Source organism: Periplaneta americana, chromosome 16 (genome assembly GCF_040183065.1).
Source record: "Periplaneta americana isolate PAMFEO1 chromosome 16, P.americana_PAMFEO1_priV1, whole genome shotgun sequence".
NCBI lineage: Eukaryota > Metazoa > Arthropoda > Insecta > Blattodea > Blattidae > Periplaneta > Periplaneta americana.
The window spans coordinates 161,001,391-161,017,440 of NC_091132.1; the positions used below are offsets into that span (position 1 = coordinate 161,001,391).

Sequence of the window (16,050 nt, forward strand, 5' to 3'; positions counted from 1 at the left end):
AAAGCCTAAACTAACCAAACCTAACCTGTCACAGATTCGTATATGCAAGGTGTATAAGGGTAATACGAAGGAAACTACCTCAAGGTTAGTTTAGCCAAATAAGTTTTATCTCGTTCGGTTTTAATTCTATAGGTGCTGTTGTCGGCTTGTGAGAAATGCTTCGAAAGTTCGGAAGAGCATAACGTTCAGTGATACGGAATGAACTAACATGATTTACGTTTGATACCCCTTATTTTCAAATGTAATTAATTATCCCATTTATGTGTAAGTGTAGGTCTATTTTAAAAGTGTGCAAGGGCAATGAGAACGATTTGTTGGAGCAGTGTCTGCTAGATGTCAGATCTTTTTGGAATTTATAAAATCGACCATTTTTGCTAATACCCCATATTATTATATTTAAAAGTTGAAAATTACTTGCAAGTTGATTATTTTAACAATATCTAGATAAATATCACTAAATGTCAAGTTTAGAACATTGATTAGGCCTATTAATTGGGTAAAATAACACCCCAAACGAGTACCAATGTTAGAAAGCACTGTGCGATTTCCTAAGAGTTAATAACCATAAACATACCGGTAATGAACTTATTACAAATAATTTTATTTTAAGTTTAATTATTTTAATGAATACTACCCTGCACTGTTCGTGTTTGAGCTATACATTAAAACTGGATCATACATAAATGACAGAAGTACATGTAAAGTTATTAAAATAATGTAGGCTCCTGTAACTATTCTGTTTGTAATTAATAGTATAACTAAAAAAAAATATTGTTACTGCGTAAAAATTGAGTGGAAAATACTTATACATTAATATATATTCACAGTAATATGAAAATGTGAAGATCTCGGGGGAATATATAAAATATGTATAAAACATATAGACTTAATATGAAAACAAAATGTTAGATTCATGATTGTATTATTATAATGCCGCTAATAACTTTGCAACACATCATCACTTTGAAAAAAATAATATTGAACAAAATATCACGAAAAAATAATCAAATACCACCGCCCGATTGCTGTTATTGTATCATGCACATGCGCAAACCCACGACGTAGAGGAGAAAATATCAGTCGCAGACGTTGCAACAGTCACAGAGTACTGAATACGGAGCAGATTTCGATAGCGATATTTTGTCACAGATATTTCGCATCATCAGTCACAGGTTTATCTGTGACAAAAAAATACCTGTGACAAAATATCGGTTTGTGAAATATCGGCCATCTCTATCAACATTGTAAACTGGACATATAATACTTATATAGAAATTTATCCTGCCTAAGGTTTTCCTAAAACTCTAAAACAAATATCGGGATGAGTCCTATAAGTAATGGGCCACGAACCTACATTCTTTACCCATAAAGATTCCGTTGATTTTGTAAACAATTTTCGATATAGATGCTCTGGCTTAGCTTCATACATTACCCTGTTACTTGAGAGAGTTCTTGGACATTATTTACACTGGGTACTTTTACAGTTCAGACTTACAAATCCAGGTGTTTCTTCTGGAGGTCTTGGCTCAGCCTTATAACATCACACTTGTCATATGAGCGAGTTTACTGGACTTCATTGGCACTGTGGAGGGATAAAGTCCTTTTCAACGTGCAGACTTACATCTTCCGGCGTTTCTTCTTGTGATCCTTACGTCAGCTTCTCTAACTACTCCCCCCCCCCCCAAACGCTGTTATGTGGCAGCTATTGCGTCACGTCTAATGTCGGCTGTTTCCCCTTCAACATTTTTTTCAGTGGAGCAGCGAAACCGTACTGAGACAGGTGGCGAACAGGCTTGGAGTTTACTAATTCAGTTTTTCTCAGCCCCAAACTCCATTGCATTTTTTAATTTTTCCTCCCTTTCCCACTCTACTGGATTCGTCCACGGCTATATATAAACGCCGCAAAAAAAATGACGTGTTACTACCATAGCATTGCGACTCTTGAATTGCATCTCTCTCTCTTCCAATTAAGGTGGCGAATGGATGTTTAGGCCAAAGAAGAACGTCTTTCAATAAAATGTCTTTTGAATTTTATTATTGTTTTGGCGAAATAGTGTGCAGCATTCGGTTGTAAAGCAGGAGTGGATGCAACTTTTGAGGAAGGAGATTTTTCTGACTGTACGTTTAGGTTTGCCATTAGCAGTAGAAGCAGAGCATAGTTCATTGGGGGACGAAATTGACAGTTTCTGTCTGTTCTTACAGGAAAGTTCAGAGTATCATTTTCTAAAATCCTTTGACGTATTTCTGAAGAAAAGAGTCCAGAGGAAAAAAAAAGTAACGAATATAAATATTTTGAGGTTGATTTACTGATTTAAAATAACAGTTTTTACTTACACTTAGGAGTGTCTGAATATGCATATCTTGAGCCACAGATCCTCCACATTACTCTCTTGTAGCGGCAGGTAAATGTCTAGTAGCCTATATATTTGATTACGTTGCTATATGCAGAGCACTGAGGCCGGTATTCATAGTCGGTGACTTATTTATTCAATAAGTATGACTCTGTTAAGTTACACTTATTGCAAAATCTTAACTTATATGATTACAGTATTCATAGTCGGCTAATAAGTCGTACTTTGTTAAGTTTCATTCAATACGTGTAACTTATGTGTACACACATAAGTCGAACTTATTGGTATGAGAAATTGCAAGGCCATTGTGACGACAATGTAAATCAGACAGTCGATTTTCTTTTGCCTCTAAATTTGTATGCATAGCCTCTGTACGATACAATAAAATGATTGCTGTAATGTACGGAAAGAAGAAAAGAAAATATTTCAGTTATGTACAGAAAGATGATTGAATTGAAGAAGATTATTCTAAAATATTCAAAGATTGTAGAGAATAAGAAGACCAACGCAGTTTTTTTGAAGACAGAAGATTGCAGAAGAATGCAATTCGTCGATACATATTGTGGAACATGTAAGTAACCCTAATACAATATTTTCTTTGAAAAGTGTATATTATAACATAAAGAAAGAAATTATGAAGTTTACGCGAAGTTGGAAATTTTATTGTAATTTGGTTATAATGATTACAGAGATTTGGAAAACAACTACGGATAGGCTACTATGGACGTACATCAAATATCACCAACGGAATATTATGACCAATGAACGTCAAACAGTGATGGCTACACGAGGTGGTCTTCTAGTAAAAATTTGAAGGACATTGATCCACCTGTAGCACAAATAATTCCTCTCACAATGGTCCAATTTCCGGGAGCGGTTGACTCCGATATGATTCCGAGTGAACTAGAAGGTAAGCAGTATTATATTCAACTTTCTCTCTTGAACATTTAATTTGTTTCTTAGCCTATTAGCTATTATTGTTAATAAAGAAAATTATCAAACCATATCTATTTTCATGAAGCGAGTCCGTAATAAGTAACTATACCTAACAAGTGATAGAATGAGGAAGAATAAATTCTACATAATTAGCCAGTTGACATAGTGTACATATTGTTTACATTGCAGTTGTGTTTGCAGAGGAAGTAGAGGGATCAAGTATTACACCAAATCCTTCCAATGACGTATCCCCCTCTACTACTGGTCCATCCAACTCAATTGCAGCTCAAAGAACAGCTACGGCAACTCCAGCAGCATAAGCGGATCACACAAGAAAGCGCAGGAATGTAGTTTTGAAGGAACAAAGTGAATTTATTATTATTTTTACAGGTCAATAATGCAACTCAGATCGGAAGCTCACAAACGAATACCGCTTGTCCATAATGAAATCCAGACAAATTACTTCAATCTATTATTGTATTAAACTTCATAGTATTCATTGTTGATATTATAAATCATCTAAATTTTAAAATGTTTTGGTAAATCACATAAAAGAATAAATATTTTGCTCCACTGAAATACATAAAACTAATTGTGAAATTCATTTACATTTTATCAACATGCCTCCTAAACACTATGTTAATCAGTTCTCCCTGAAAGCCAAACCGAAGATTGCTGTGCAGATGATGCAACAGGCACAGATTCATATGGAAGAGTCATTACATTTGGATCATCTTCTGGTAAGTTGTCATTTTCTCCGAACTCGAATTGTGAAGTACTGCACAGGCAACAATAAATTATATTTGGGACATTGTCGAGTTTGTTTTTTAAACCAACCGACACATAAGGAAATCATACCTTACGTACCTCAAACATTCTCTCCCTACATTAATTCTCGTTCTTTTGTCGGCTCTATTGTACCTATAAATTCTTAAGTGTCAGGCCGATATTTCCACAACTGCTTACATTTGACAAATTATTTACTTTCATTATGAGAGTAAGAAAACTTAATTGGTTACTGTGGTTGCATGTTCGGTGAGCTCTACGCTCGTTTGAAGCAATGAACCACCACGAAGGGTAGCTGCGAATATATTGAATAACCAGTCGTGGACAGCCGATAAGGGGTGGTCCTCCAGCTTGAGGGTTGGGCGAAGGACTAACAACCCATCACAGTACAAAAGGCCTTGTTACGAAACCCCAACATAAGCCTCGAAATGGGATTGATTCTTTGGCAAAGGAATAAGATTATGGGATTTGGTACTTGGAATGGTACCAGTCTTTACAGAACAGGACATTGGTAGCAGAAAAACTAACTAGAATTGACTTTCTGGGAGTACAGGGGGTTAGATTAGATGAGAATGGCCTAACACCAATTTGGAACAGAATTCTTTATTCATAAAAAGAGAAAAATTTAAAATGTTTAAATTATGGTTTAGTTAACGACGCTCGCAACTGCAGAGGTTATATCAGCATCTCTTGTGCAGTGCATGTAACACGTATGGAATCCAGAAATGCGTATACAGTGTTAGTTGGATGATCTGGGGGGGGGGGAAGACCTAGTTGGGAGGATAATATTAAAATGGATTTGAGGGAGGTGGGATATGATGCTAGGGACTGAATTAATCTTGCTCAGGATAGGGATTGATGTCGGGCTTATGTGAGGGCGGCAATGAACTTCCGCGTTCTTAATTGTAAGTATGACAGCAAGAAGGCTTTGTTTTAAATTCATTTTATTAACACATAATAAGTTAATTTAAATTGACTGGACAAGGGTATTTAATCTCACTAATACTGAAATTTAATGTATATTAAAGAAACCTAACCTCACCGATATATTTAATATCTCATGTAAATTAAATTATGGTTTATTTAACGACGCTCGCAACTGCAGCACCGCCGATGTGCTGGAATTTTGTACCGCAGGAGTTCTTTTACATGCCAGTAAATCTACTGACATGAGCATGTCGCATTTAAACACACTTAAATGTCATCGACCTAGGCCGGGATCGAACCCGCAACCTCGAGCACAGAAGGCCAGCGCTATTCCAACTACGTTAACTAGGCCGACAAATACCTCATATATTTATAGATTACGGTTATGGTTATGGCTATATTTTAAGAACATTAAATTTATTTCAAAATTTTCCGTGGTATAAAATCTCAAGCGAACAAGAAGTAGTAGTCTAGAAGAACTGGCAAACCTCGCTATCTCGGTTTTGCAAGAGTTCTTTCCACTTTCGGAAGTACTGATTCCAAAAGCTTTTGCAAAAACGAAACCTCCTTTTGAATTCAAGATCATTATAAAATTCAAAGCGACCCATGATGTTTCGAAAGTAACGCTTTTGGGCGCAAATTTCTTGCATTTTAATAACTACCTTGGCTAGTTCTTTATAAACGTTATTAATTTTTAGGTTAAAACTGACATAAGTCAGGGGTTCCCTTGACTTGATAAAGTTTAACTTATTTCATAACACAAGTCGCACTTGAGTCACTATGAATTGCAATAAGTTCAACTTCATGAAGTCAGACTTTGTAAAGTAAAGCTTATAAAATAAGCACGACTTATAATAAGTACGACTTATTTGGACCGAAATCTGCAACTGAGACGAGATTTAAGTTCGACTTATATATAAGTATGACTTATCTCGACTATGAATACCGGCCTGAGAGTACTGTAGCTAAAGCAATTTCATAATTCAGCCGTTCAGAGCAGAAGTGGTGTAAGTTAAAAATGGGAAATGAGGGTTAAAGTAAACATTCTGTAAAATACAGAGCAAAGTACTAATTAATATGTTCTTCGTGCTCATGATACCGTCTAAATAGTGAAATTAGTATCTACCCTTAGACAAATTACATTATTATTATTATTATTATTATTATTATTATTATTATTATTATTATTATTATTATTATTATTATTAAGTTAAAGCTGGTAATTTACACATACTGGCATCATTAAAATGTTATAAAACAAAATAAAATAAAAGTTATGTTCAAACAAAAACTAAAATTTCATTTTTTGTTTATTATTCCTAGGAAAAATTGAAAAAAAAATCACTTGATTTCTATTTCATTCGTGTGGAACTTCTCGATACTGGCAGCTCTAATCCTTAAATGTGTGTTTATTTTGTGTGCTGAAAGTATCTTCATTAGTGCAATAAAATTACTTCCTGTTGATGTGATCTGCCAAGAAGAAGAATTTCAAAGATAAATAATGAATCCGAGATTCAATCGCAGAGACATATTGATTACCTGATGAGTGCATTCTACTTTGATCAGGATTTGATAAAAATGGAAATATGGTACCAGGCCAAATGAAATGAAGCAATATTGGCGAATTATTGGTGATGCATAAAGAGAGATCCCCAGAAAGACATCAAAACTGTTCGTTTCGTGCGACATTTTGAAAGTTTGAATGGGTATAAAAATATTTTGGTCGTGGGGAAAAAGCACATAAATAAAAAAAGTTGATTTTTCTGTTACACCTCATCACATAAGTCAAAAATTTTTATGTAATATTGAAATGATAAAAGTTTTTGTGTTACATTGAAAATGGTCTTACTTTGACCAACATACATGAGCTTCGTTATTATACTTATATTTAGTTAAGGGTAAGTTAAAAAAAAAGTCACATTTTAAAAATTCATTTTTTTTTTACTTACGTGTCTTTTCCAGTGACCAAAGAATTATTAATAATAATTTATAAAAATAATATAATATAATATTATTATATTAAATATATAAAATAATTTTTGTTATTGGAAACTGCTTTTATTAATAATCCAGGGGTTCATATACAATTTTATAATCTCCAATGTTATATTACGGCATTACAATATGTGTTAATGATATTATTCAGCCCGTTATTTGACTTTTTTTGGTATTCTTGTTTAAATTTTGAATTTTTCGTCCTTATTTCCAAAATTTACAGAAAATCCTGGCGTCACAAACAAAATGTGAATACAGGCCCGGAACAAACAATTTCTCACTACCTAAAACCAATCATGCAACTTAAATTATGGTATTGAATTTATATTTCAGTCATGACATTTGTCAGCTTTCACATTTTTTCACTTTCATTTTCTAAATTAGAGAAAAATGTAGAGTGGTAATGAAAATATGAATACAGATTCGGATTCGGTGTACTTCAGTTAACTAGAACAAGTAATTGTAGCAGAAATGTTTTTTAAATGCGTATCAATGTAATAATAAAAACAATAATATCTCCAATGAATTAAATCTCTCCAGTATGTAAGTGTGCATGCCATTGTAAGTAACCTAAAACCAGACAATTCTTTCCACAATAGCGCTGACGTGTCACTTAAGAACCTGTAATCTTGTTACCGTCAGATGTTTGTCACTTGTACCAACTCTCAATAGTTCCAAAGTGGAAGCTGAGAGAAAGCGGAATCTCTGACCGATACGTGATTCATAGCAGAAGCGACTTAGGCCCGTAACACAGTTGAAGAGTTTTCGCTATCACAGATCACACCTCGCTATGATCTTCTATGCACTGCCTTCATGCAGAAAGCATTTTTCTGATTATAGTAATGACTCATTGGGGGAAATATTACAGATTATGTATTTACGTATATTGTCGTACTTAAATATATAACCTATAAGTATACTGTCGTACTTTACAAATTACGTACGAACGCTATGTTGAATCCGAGTATTCAGATGATGAGGAAATGGAGTTACATGAATATATTTTGTTAATGAAAAAAAGTAGGCCTAAAGTTAGAGTCAGAAATATCTGAAAATCACATTGTATTTCACGACAATAAGGGCGCGTTTTGGGAACTGGTTTCGATTTGAATGATGATACGTTTAGGCGTTATTTCAGGTTCAATGGACCTCAGTTTTTTGCCATTCATGATATAATAGAGGATTCTTTGCTATGTTCTGATTAAAATTATCTAAACTCGTAAGTTTCGTGTTTTTATAGTTTTCATCCCATGTATCATATAAAAAGGCCTATGGGTGACATGGTAGAAGTTCGATAAGTTTCTGACTGCAATTATCAGATATCTTTCCTCATTTTCAAATAAATAAAAGAATACATTCATCGCCACCTGTGATATCTTTTTCTACATTCAATCGTCATAAAGAGTATAAATGTCAAACATCTTTGATAAATGTGTCAAGAAAATTCGATGAGATACATATTCCAGCGACAAACTCGCGCGAGGTTTTTTCCCTAGAACGAGAATCTCTTCCAGTGTGTGGACGTCCATTTGAATCCATGTTATCAATTTTTTAATCTTCTCGCAACATATTTCTCGCTAGCGAAAACTCTTCAAGTGTGTTACGGGCCTTAATTCGTATATGTGACAGCTCTAGAGCGGGAACGACTGCAAATCAGAAGATTAACTTGAAGGACAACAAAACTGGGATCTAAAGAATTTCGTGCCAATCACAAGGTTATTGTCCGTAAGTATTTTATGCTTAAGCTGCAATTCATCAGTGCAGTTTTCCAAGAATAAATGCCCTTATCTTTCGTAAATATTATTGAACTGGCAAAAATTCTCGGATAAAATCGCTATTATCAGTCACAGAGAATTTCCAGAACTATTCTGTGACTACAAAACAATAGCCATACCCCACAAATAGAATGGATTCTGGAGAGCTTGAACGCGAATCAGCGTTTCCAAGATAATGTTTCTCGCTTGTGCGAAAGTACCTACATTTTGAAATGACTATAGTAAGCAAGTTTTTCCCAGTCATTTCACTAGTATGGATTTTGCTTGTGAGAATGTATTGCTGAGTTTCTAGACTACTCCACGGTGTATACTTCTACCCAAAAGCATCACATTTAACACTTTCTCCAATCAATCAAGTTAAACCAAACTTGACAATTCAATCACTTCTCGCCAGGAGGTGAGCGTAAAAGCCATTTGAGATACCTCTCAGCAGAGAAAGACCTTCCACACAAGATCCAACTATATCGCTTCTCGCTGATGAATATTATAGTAGTGTTTATTTAACTTGGTAGAGATAAGGCCATCAGGTTTTCTCTTCCCCCTACCAGGGAATTACAACTACAATATTAAGGCCGTGTCTCAAAGCTACATTTTCAGCTGAAGTGAACTAGATTGTTGACTAAATAGCCGGATGTGACGTCAGAAGTCATGAGCCAAAGCTACATAGTGCATAGCAATCAAGTCCGCAGTAGCTAGTCAACGAAAATGCTTGCTTGATTGCTGACTTGTTCACTAAACAAACATGGATACGTCATCAGCAAATGGGGTTATGAAAATCTGAAAATGCTTTGGAAGTGAAATAATGTAAATATAATGTAGAATAACACGTTAACTTTGAACTCTGACATTGTTAGTATCTTCTGACCAATGTTTTAAACATTACTGTAATATATAAGGCCCTTATCATTTCCACATAACTCGTAATGAAACTGCATTAGGACACTGCCTTCTTAATTTAGTGCTACGCCGTGATGTCATGGTTTTTAGAAAAATAATCTATGAAGAAGGCCATGTTTCAAGCATACACTTCCAAAGCTCCCTAGTGTATAGTTTACAAGTCACCTAGTTGCTAGTCACTAGTGTGTAGTATGGACTTGAGCTTTGAGACACAGCCTAAGAATGCAATTAAAATTATAATTACAATTAGTATTAAAATTATAATTACAATACAAGTCAAAAGTACAAAAAATTACCCGATTAATAAAAGCTAGATAATTTATTATAGATATTAAGAACAAACAGTTTATTGCTGAAAAACACTTTAAAGCTAGCATAATAAAAGAAAAAAGTGATGAAAGAGCAGGATATTTAAGTATTTATTACGAAACATAACCATGTACACGCATGAGTGTATATTAAGATGTGCGCGCCATAAAAAACGCATTCCACACACATGACAACTGAACAGTATCTCTCATGTATTCATACGTGAATAGACACTAAAATTTTCCGAGCGCAAAATATCCAATCGAAACGAACCAGAACTGAACGGTTTTTCAGAAAAAAGCATCTAGAGATTCACCGGACGTGCAAAACACCTCTTACACAAATCACAACTAAACGGCTTCTAGCGTGTGCGAACACGTGAATGCAAATTAAGATATTCAGCAAGAGACGAACACTTTGCATAGAAGTCACGTCACAATTGATTGGCTTCATGCCATGTGCAGGCGGGAATGCTTCTTCAGACCTGAAGACCTCTGACAACAGTTGCCACACAAGTCACAAACGAATGGCTTATCACCAGTCTGTACGCGTGAAAGCATACTCAAACTTTCGGAGCGCCAAAAACTCATTCCGCACACGTCACAACTGAATGGTTTCACGTCTGAGAGTAGGAGTTATGCTTATGGTGATACTTCGAAAGTGAAAGACGTCGCAACTGAAAGCTTCTCGCTAGTGTGCATAACTGAATGGCTTTTAAGAGTTGAAGATCTTGAAAAACACTTCCCACAAACGTCACAACTGAATGGCTGCTCGCCGGTGTGCACCACTGAATGCCTTTTAAGATGTTCTGATCTTGAAAAACACTTCCCACACAGGTCACAACTGAAAGGCTTCTCGCGAGTATGCACCACTGAATGCTTTTTAAGATGTTCTGACCTTGAAAAACACTTCTCACACACGTCGCAACAGAATGGTTTCGCGCCAGAGTGCACGTGTGAATGCCTCTCCAGATTTCCTAAGCGAGAAAAACTCTTTCCACACACAATACAACTCAATGAACTTTTGTTTGTGTGTACTCGTGTATGCTTCTTCAGACAGTTGGAGTTAGAACAGACCTTCCCACACACGTCACAAATAAATACGTCATTTGTATGCACGCGTAAATGGCTCTCCAGATTTCCTAAGCGCGAAAAACTCTTTCCACACACCTCACAACTGAATGGCCTCTCATTTGTGTGCACGAGTGAATGCTGCTTGAGATAGCTGGACTTTGAAAAGCACTTTCCACAAACGTCACAACTGAATGGTTTCTCGTTTGATTGAACGCGGGAATGCTTTTCGAAATCCCCCGATCTTGAAAAACACATTCCACTCACATCGCCATTGTATTCCTTGTTACATTTGTGTACGTGGTAATGGCTTTTGAGATTTTCAAACTCGAGAAAAGACATTCCGCAAATGTCACAATCGTATTTCTTGCCGTCGTACTCTTCAGGAATATTTCCGGAGAATTTTGCATCTCCACTAATATGGCTAGCTGCAACACTAACAATTATAAATGTCATTAGTGGAGAGAATGTCTAGACTTCAAATGAAGAAATATATGCCCCATAAGGAAAGTAATATAGGAGAAATTGATAATGGACTTTCTCCTTCAGTTACTTTTTGTACAGATTACATTTAAAAAAATTAATTAGTAATAGTAATTATAATAATCATAAGGGCAATAATGATAGTAATAACAATAATTAGTCATTTATTTATTAATATTTATGTGCTGGACAACAGACACTGGAAAATAGAAGTCCAAGACAGTAATACAATTAATACAATTAAATAAACAACCATGGTACAAATTAAATAATAATAATAATAATAATAATAATAATAATAATAATAATAAATGTAGTACTAATTGTGGTACTGGTATTAGTAATATCTGAAGTATTATCAGTAAATAATAATAACAATATTAATAATAACTACAATAATAATAATAATAATAATAATAATAATAAAAATAATAATAATAATAAAGATTTTGAAACTTGTAAGTCCAGACACTGAAAACTTCCCACATTTACTAATTTCCTTGCGTGAACACAGCATCTGTCTTAAATCTATAGGAGACAAGGATGATTTAAAGCAGTAGAACTCACTTTCTTCTATGTTATCAACAAATTTCTATTAGAAATTCCAGGACAAACTTAAGAGATTAATGGAAACCATTTTTCCTGGCTATAGACAATTAGAAAATGAAAGAATTCAATTAATTGGCCTGCATTAAACGTGATAAGGTGAAGGCAGGTCTATGCTTTGGTATTTCCTTGAATATCAGCAACTTTAGCATCAATAGTTGTAATGGTATAGCAATGGTAAAACATTTCTAGGTGATAGTTATAGGAAATATTATAATTAAGCTATTTCCTCCCGAAAAGTATACTTTCATCTGAATAAAACTAAAAATAATTTGTTTTGTCGTGATATAAATAAAGAGTGAAACCAACGACAAAGTAAGGACTCAAGCATTTCACTCACCGTTCAGTCAAGACTTCATTCTCTTCTCCTGTCACTTCCGGTTTGCCCTCACCTCTCACTTCATCCAATTCACATGAACTTTCCTGCACATCAAGATTTTGCAAAACTGACACTTAGGACAATAATAGATTAACTATTCATGCATGGTAGTTTATACACTCCATAGATTTAAATAAAAATCCTACCCAATGCAATATACAATATGAGCATTCTTGGCAAAAGAAATAAATACAAAAGAATTGCATACAAGAAATTATTGCAATTTCTAAGAATTATCGTGTAGCAAGTAAATTTTGCACAAGCACTGAGTTAATTGAAAGTGGAAGTGGCAATGATGGTGGGTAGTAAGAAAGCATTTGTTCCTTCATAAGCCGCTAATGGACGAATTACCCCGAAAGACGCGTTCCAAGAATTATGTTTACTGTTATTGATCCGTTAAAGAATTCACTAACTTAAAGATCTGATTTCCCTCCTATAATAATATTTATTCCTCTGTTAGACAGCCACCTTGCGTACATTTTGTGTATTGGCGAGTAATTTAATATTTTTGGTTCATCATAATGTTAAATGTGTGACATTCAGGCATGCGATATTTTGTGGAATAGGCCTATAAATACAAGATATTATAATAATATTGCATATCGATGGCTAAAAAGTGATACCTCGTATCTGTACATTTGCAGGTAAATAAAAACAAAGCTTGGAAATTATTTTCTCAAAATAGACAAACTTCTTATATGTTTCTACTTTGCATGATCTTCTATACGAGAACAAAATATCAGTACACCGTCTAATTTTGTGAAAACAATTATAATGTAGTTAATCTAAATAATACCAACGTAGTTAAACTAAATTACCATTTTTGTAGATAGAGGTATATATTCTTAGCTATCGATATGCGATAAATTGATTAAATATTTTTATACTTATTCATTTATTCATTAATTATTCGAATAGCGAAGTTATTATTTATTTCTTTATTACAGGCACTATTTCGTCTGAGGAAGAATTTATCTGCTCAGTAGACTGTCTTTCTATTTCATATCAAATTAATGCACTCTTGCGCTATTTCTAATAAAACATTTGTCATATTTGAAGAGTTCACTGCAAGAATGATGGATGTCACTTTCTCGTCCAAAATGAACCAAGGCTGCCAATGCATAGATTAAGACATATACAATGTACATAGAGAGTTATATGGCATTTACACTGACTATTACACTCTTACTACGTCATACTACTTTTGACCAATAAAATTGTACGAAAGGACGTATTTCAACCAATCATGGCTGCTTATCGCACAATTTTATCGCGTCCCTAGCATTTGTTTCTTTGTTTGCCAACATTTCAAACTGCGCTGGTCTGTACGTCAAAAATATATATAAAATTACAAACCACTCCAGTCGATGCACAGCAGTTTCAAATATGACTCGCATTGGCATTCAAGAACAAGAATTAATAAAAATCACTGGTCATACCTATGCATCTTCTGAAATCCGATTTACAAATAAATGAAGAGCACCATTCGGAAAACCTGAATAAGTTGAATACACCATGTAGGCCTAAATCAACGAGTTCCAGTTCTATTACGCACACGTCCAACATAACATCAATTGAACCACGAACCACATTCAAATTTGAAAATTATTCACGTTTATTTTTTATGTCATCGTCGTTAATTAAAACTTTTCTAACACTTGTGTATATTAGTTAGGTTATGTTATAGTTTCTGCACTCACCTCAGCTTCATTCTTCACGATGGGAAAGTCTACTGACACTTCAACTTCCTCACATGTCATCTCTGATTTCACATCGTATCTGTGGTCTGTACATTCTGTTTTTATTTCAATGAAGTGGAAGTCTAATAAATTTCCTTCCTGGGAAATAAAGAATAAAATTAAATGAGCACTACATGATATAAAGTTTAGGCCTACACGAAAGATCCGTGGTTATTTATGAAGTCCGTCCTCACTATTATTAATACTGATGTCAATGAATGCACGAGTATTATTTACCAAAATTGTACAAAAGTATTAATTAAACAAGAATGGTTTTCAATCATATGACTTATTTTAATGTAAATTATGTAATTATAAATTTATATTATATTTTTAAAATTGTTAATGTTTTCGCCATTCAGTATGGCAACTTCAGACATTGATAATTAAGAGATATTTTGGGAAAAATACATTACATCAATATTGTACTGAAGATTTTTACATTATATCAAAATATAGATTGTTGATGTCAATATTAAAAACATTTAAAAAACGGTGAAATACTTAAGTGTACCAATTAAAATCAAAATTTCAAATATGCACATTTAATCGGAATTAAGTTAAGTAACTATATCTTATTACGCTGTACATGAATATTGTAAAACAAATGCGCATAATACTTCTATTACCATATTAAGAATATTTAATTAAAAAAGAATGCAAAAATTGTATTTGAATGTGTTACGTACATAAAAAAAATCGTTATGGACTACTATTTAAATGCCTAGAATTATTAAATATGCACATTTTTACAAAAACAAAATTAGACTGAAGTAGAACCAATCATATCAAAGTTATTTAATTGAACTACGATGTGACTACTATGTGTGGACGAGAAGTTGTTCAAGTGTATTGTGTTATATATTACGAATCCATTTCAATGAATCATAAATTTGGATTTAACTGTGTTATGTAATTCAAAAGATGTGGTTATCAGTTATACTATGTTGCATTAAACTGAACGCAAGATTTAAAATTAAACTTAATACAGTTTTACATCACATTAACTTACATTTAACCATGTCACAAAAAAGAACGCCCCCAACGAAGGGAAAAAACCCTCCAAACAGACTGACAAACTCAAAAAGCAGTAGAAATGCCCAGTAGATGATCTAAGAGGCCCGATTAGGATTCAACAACGTGTTAGATACTATAGAGAGGCTAAACACCTCTGATAAGCGCTCACTGCGGAGGCCAACAGTACCATGGATCGTACTCTACAAAACATGGCGGTCTATAGTACCACCCTTCGAACATAAAATACTGCTCGAGTGCTTAGGAAAGGTACACCAGCGAATAGGGATTATAAAGAATGGACACTTCGCGTCGGTACCTTTGATGTAGCCGGACCGATTTCAATGACCTTCAAGCCACCTAGAGCGTCAGATTCTGCTTTCTCCCTAGAGTTGGCGCTGACATCACACCAGCTAGCAGTCGACACAGAGGAAATATAACACATACAATTAATACATCTAGGTACATTATGTACTCAAATAAAATAAATTGGATCCATAAAATAATAAATCCTTCTTTAACTGTAATGTCTAGACTCTAGAGTTCCTTTATAATGAGAGTTCAGACGTTGACCCCAACAACAATTAAAATATGTAATGATTTGATAGCGCTGAAAATGGAAAAACAAAACTCTTATGAGAAGTAAAACCATATACCTATATTATATTATATACAAATATTAAACGAATTCGATTCTTAATTTTATAATGTATTATATTATTTTATAATATCATTTATGATATCTGATATATAAAATATTATTATTACAACTAGTTTGTCACT

The 16,050-nt window shown here is 34.0% G+C and overlaps 1 protein-coding gene and 1 long non-coding RNA gene across 2 annotated transcripts in view; one reads left to right on the forward strand and one right to left on the reverse strand.

Annotated features, from left to right (window-relative positions):
• The first annotated feature begins 1,231 nt into the window (after positions 1 to 1,231).
• Positions 1,232 to 4,011, forward strand: LOC138691665 (uncharacterized). The gene is made up of 3 exons (XR_011329934.1): positions 1,232 to 2,922; positions 3,041 to 3,261; positions 3,477 to 4,011. It is a non-coding gene; the product is annotated as an uncharacterized lncRNA (long non-coding RNA).
• A 4,204-nt stretch (positions 4,012 to 8,215) lies between these two features.
• The window catches only part of LOC138691647 (zinc finger protein 227-like), a 33,876-nt gene continuing 26,041 nt past the window's right edge, over positions 8,216 to 16,050 (reverse strand). The window contains exons 4-6 of the mRNA XM_069813833.1: positions 14,215 to 14,352; positions 12,476 to 12,558; positions 8,216 to 11,482 (exon numbers count right to left, since the gene is read on the reverse strand). Coding sequence (XP_069669934.1) covers positions 10,618 to 11,482; positions 12,476 to 12,558; positions 14,215 to 14,352 — 1,086 coding nt within the window. The 3' untranslated portion in view covers positions 8,216 to 10,617. The remainder of the gene's footprint in view (positions 11,483 to 12,475; positions 12,559 to 14,214; positions 14,353 to 16,050) is intronic.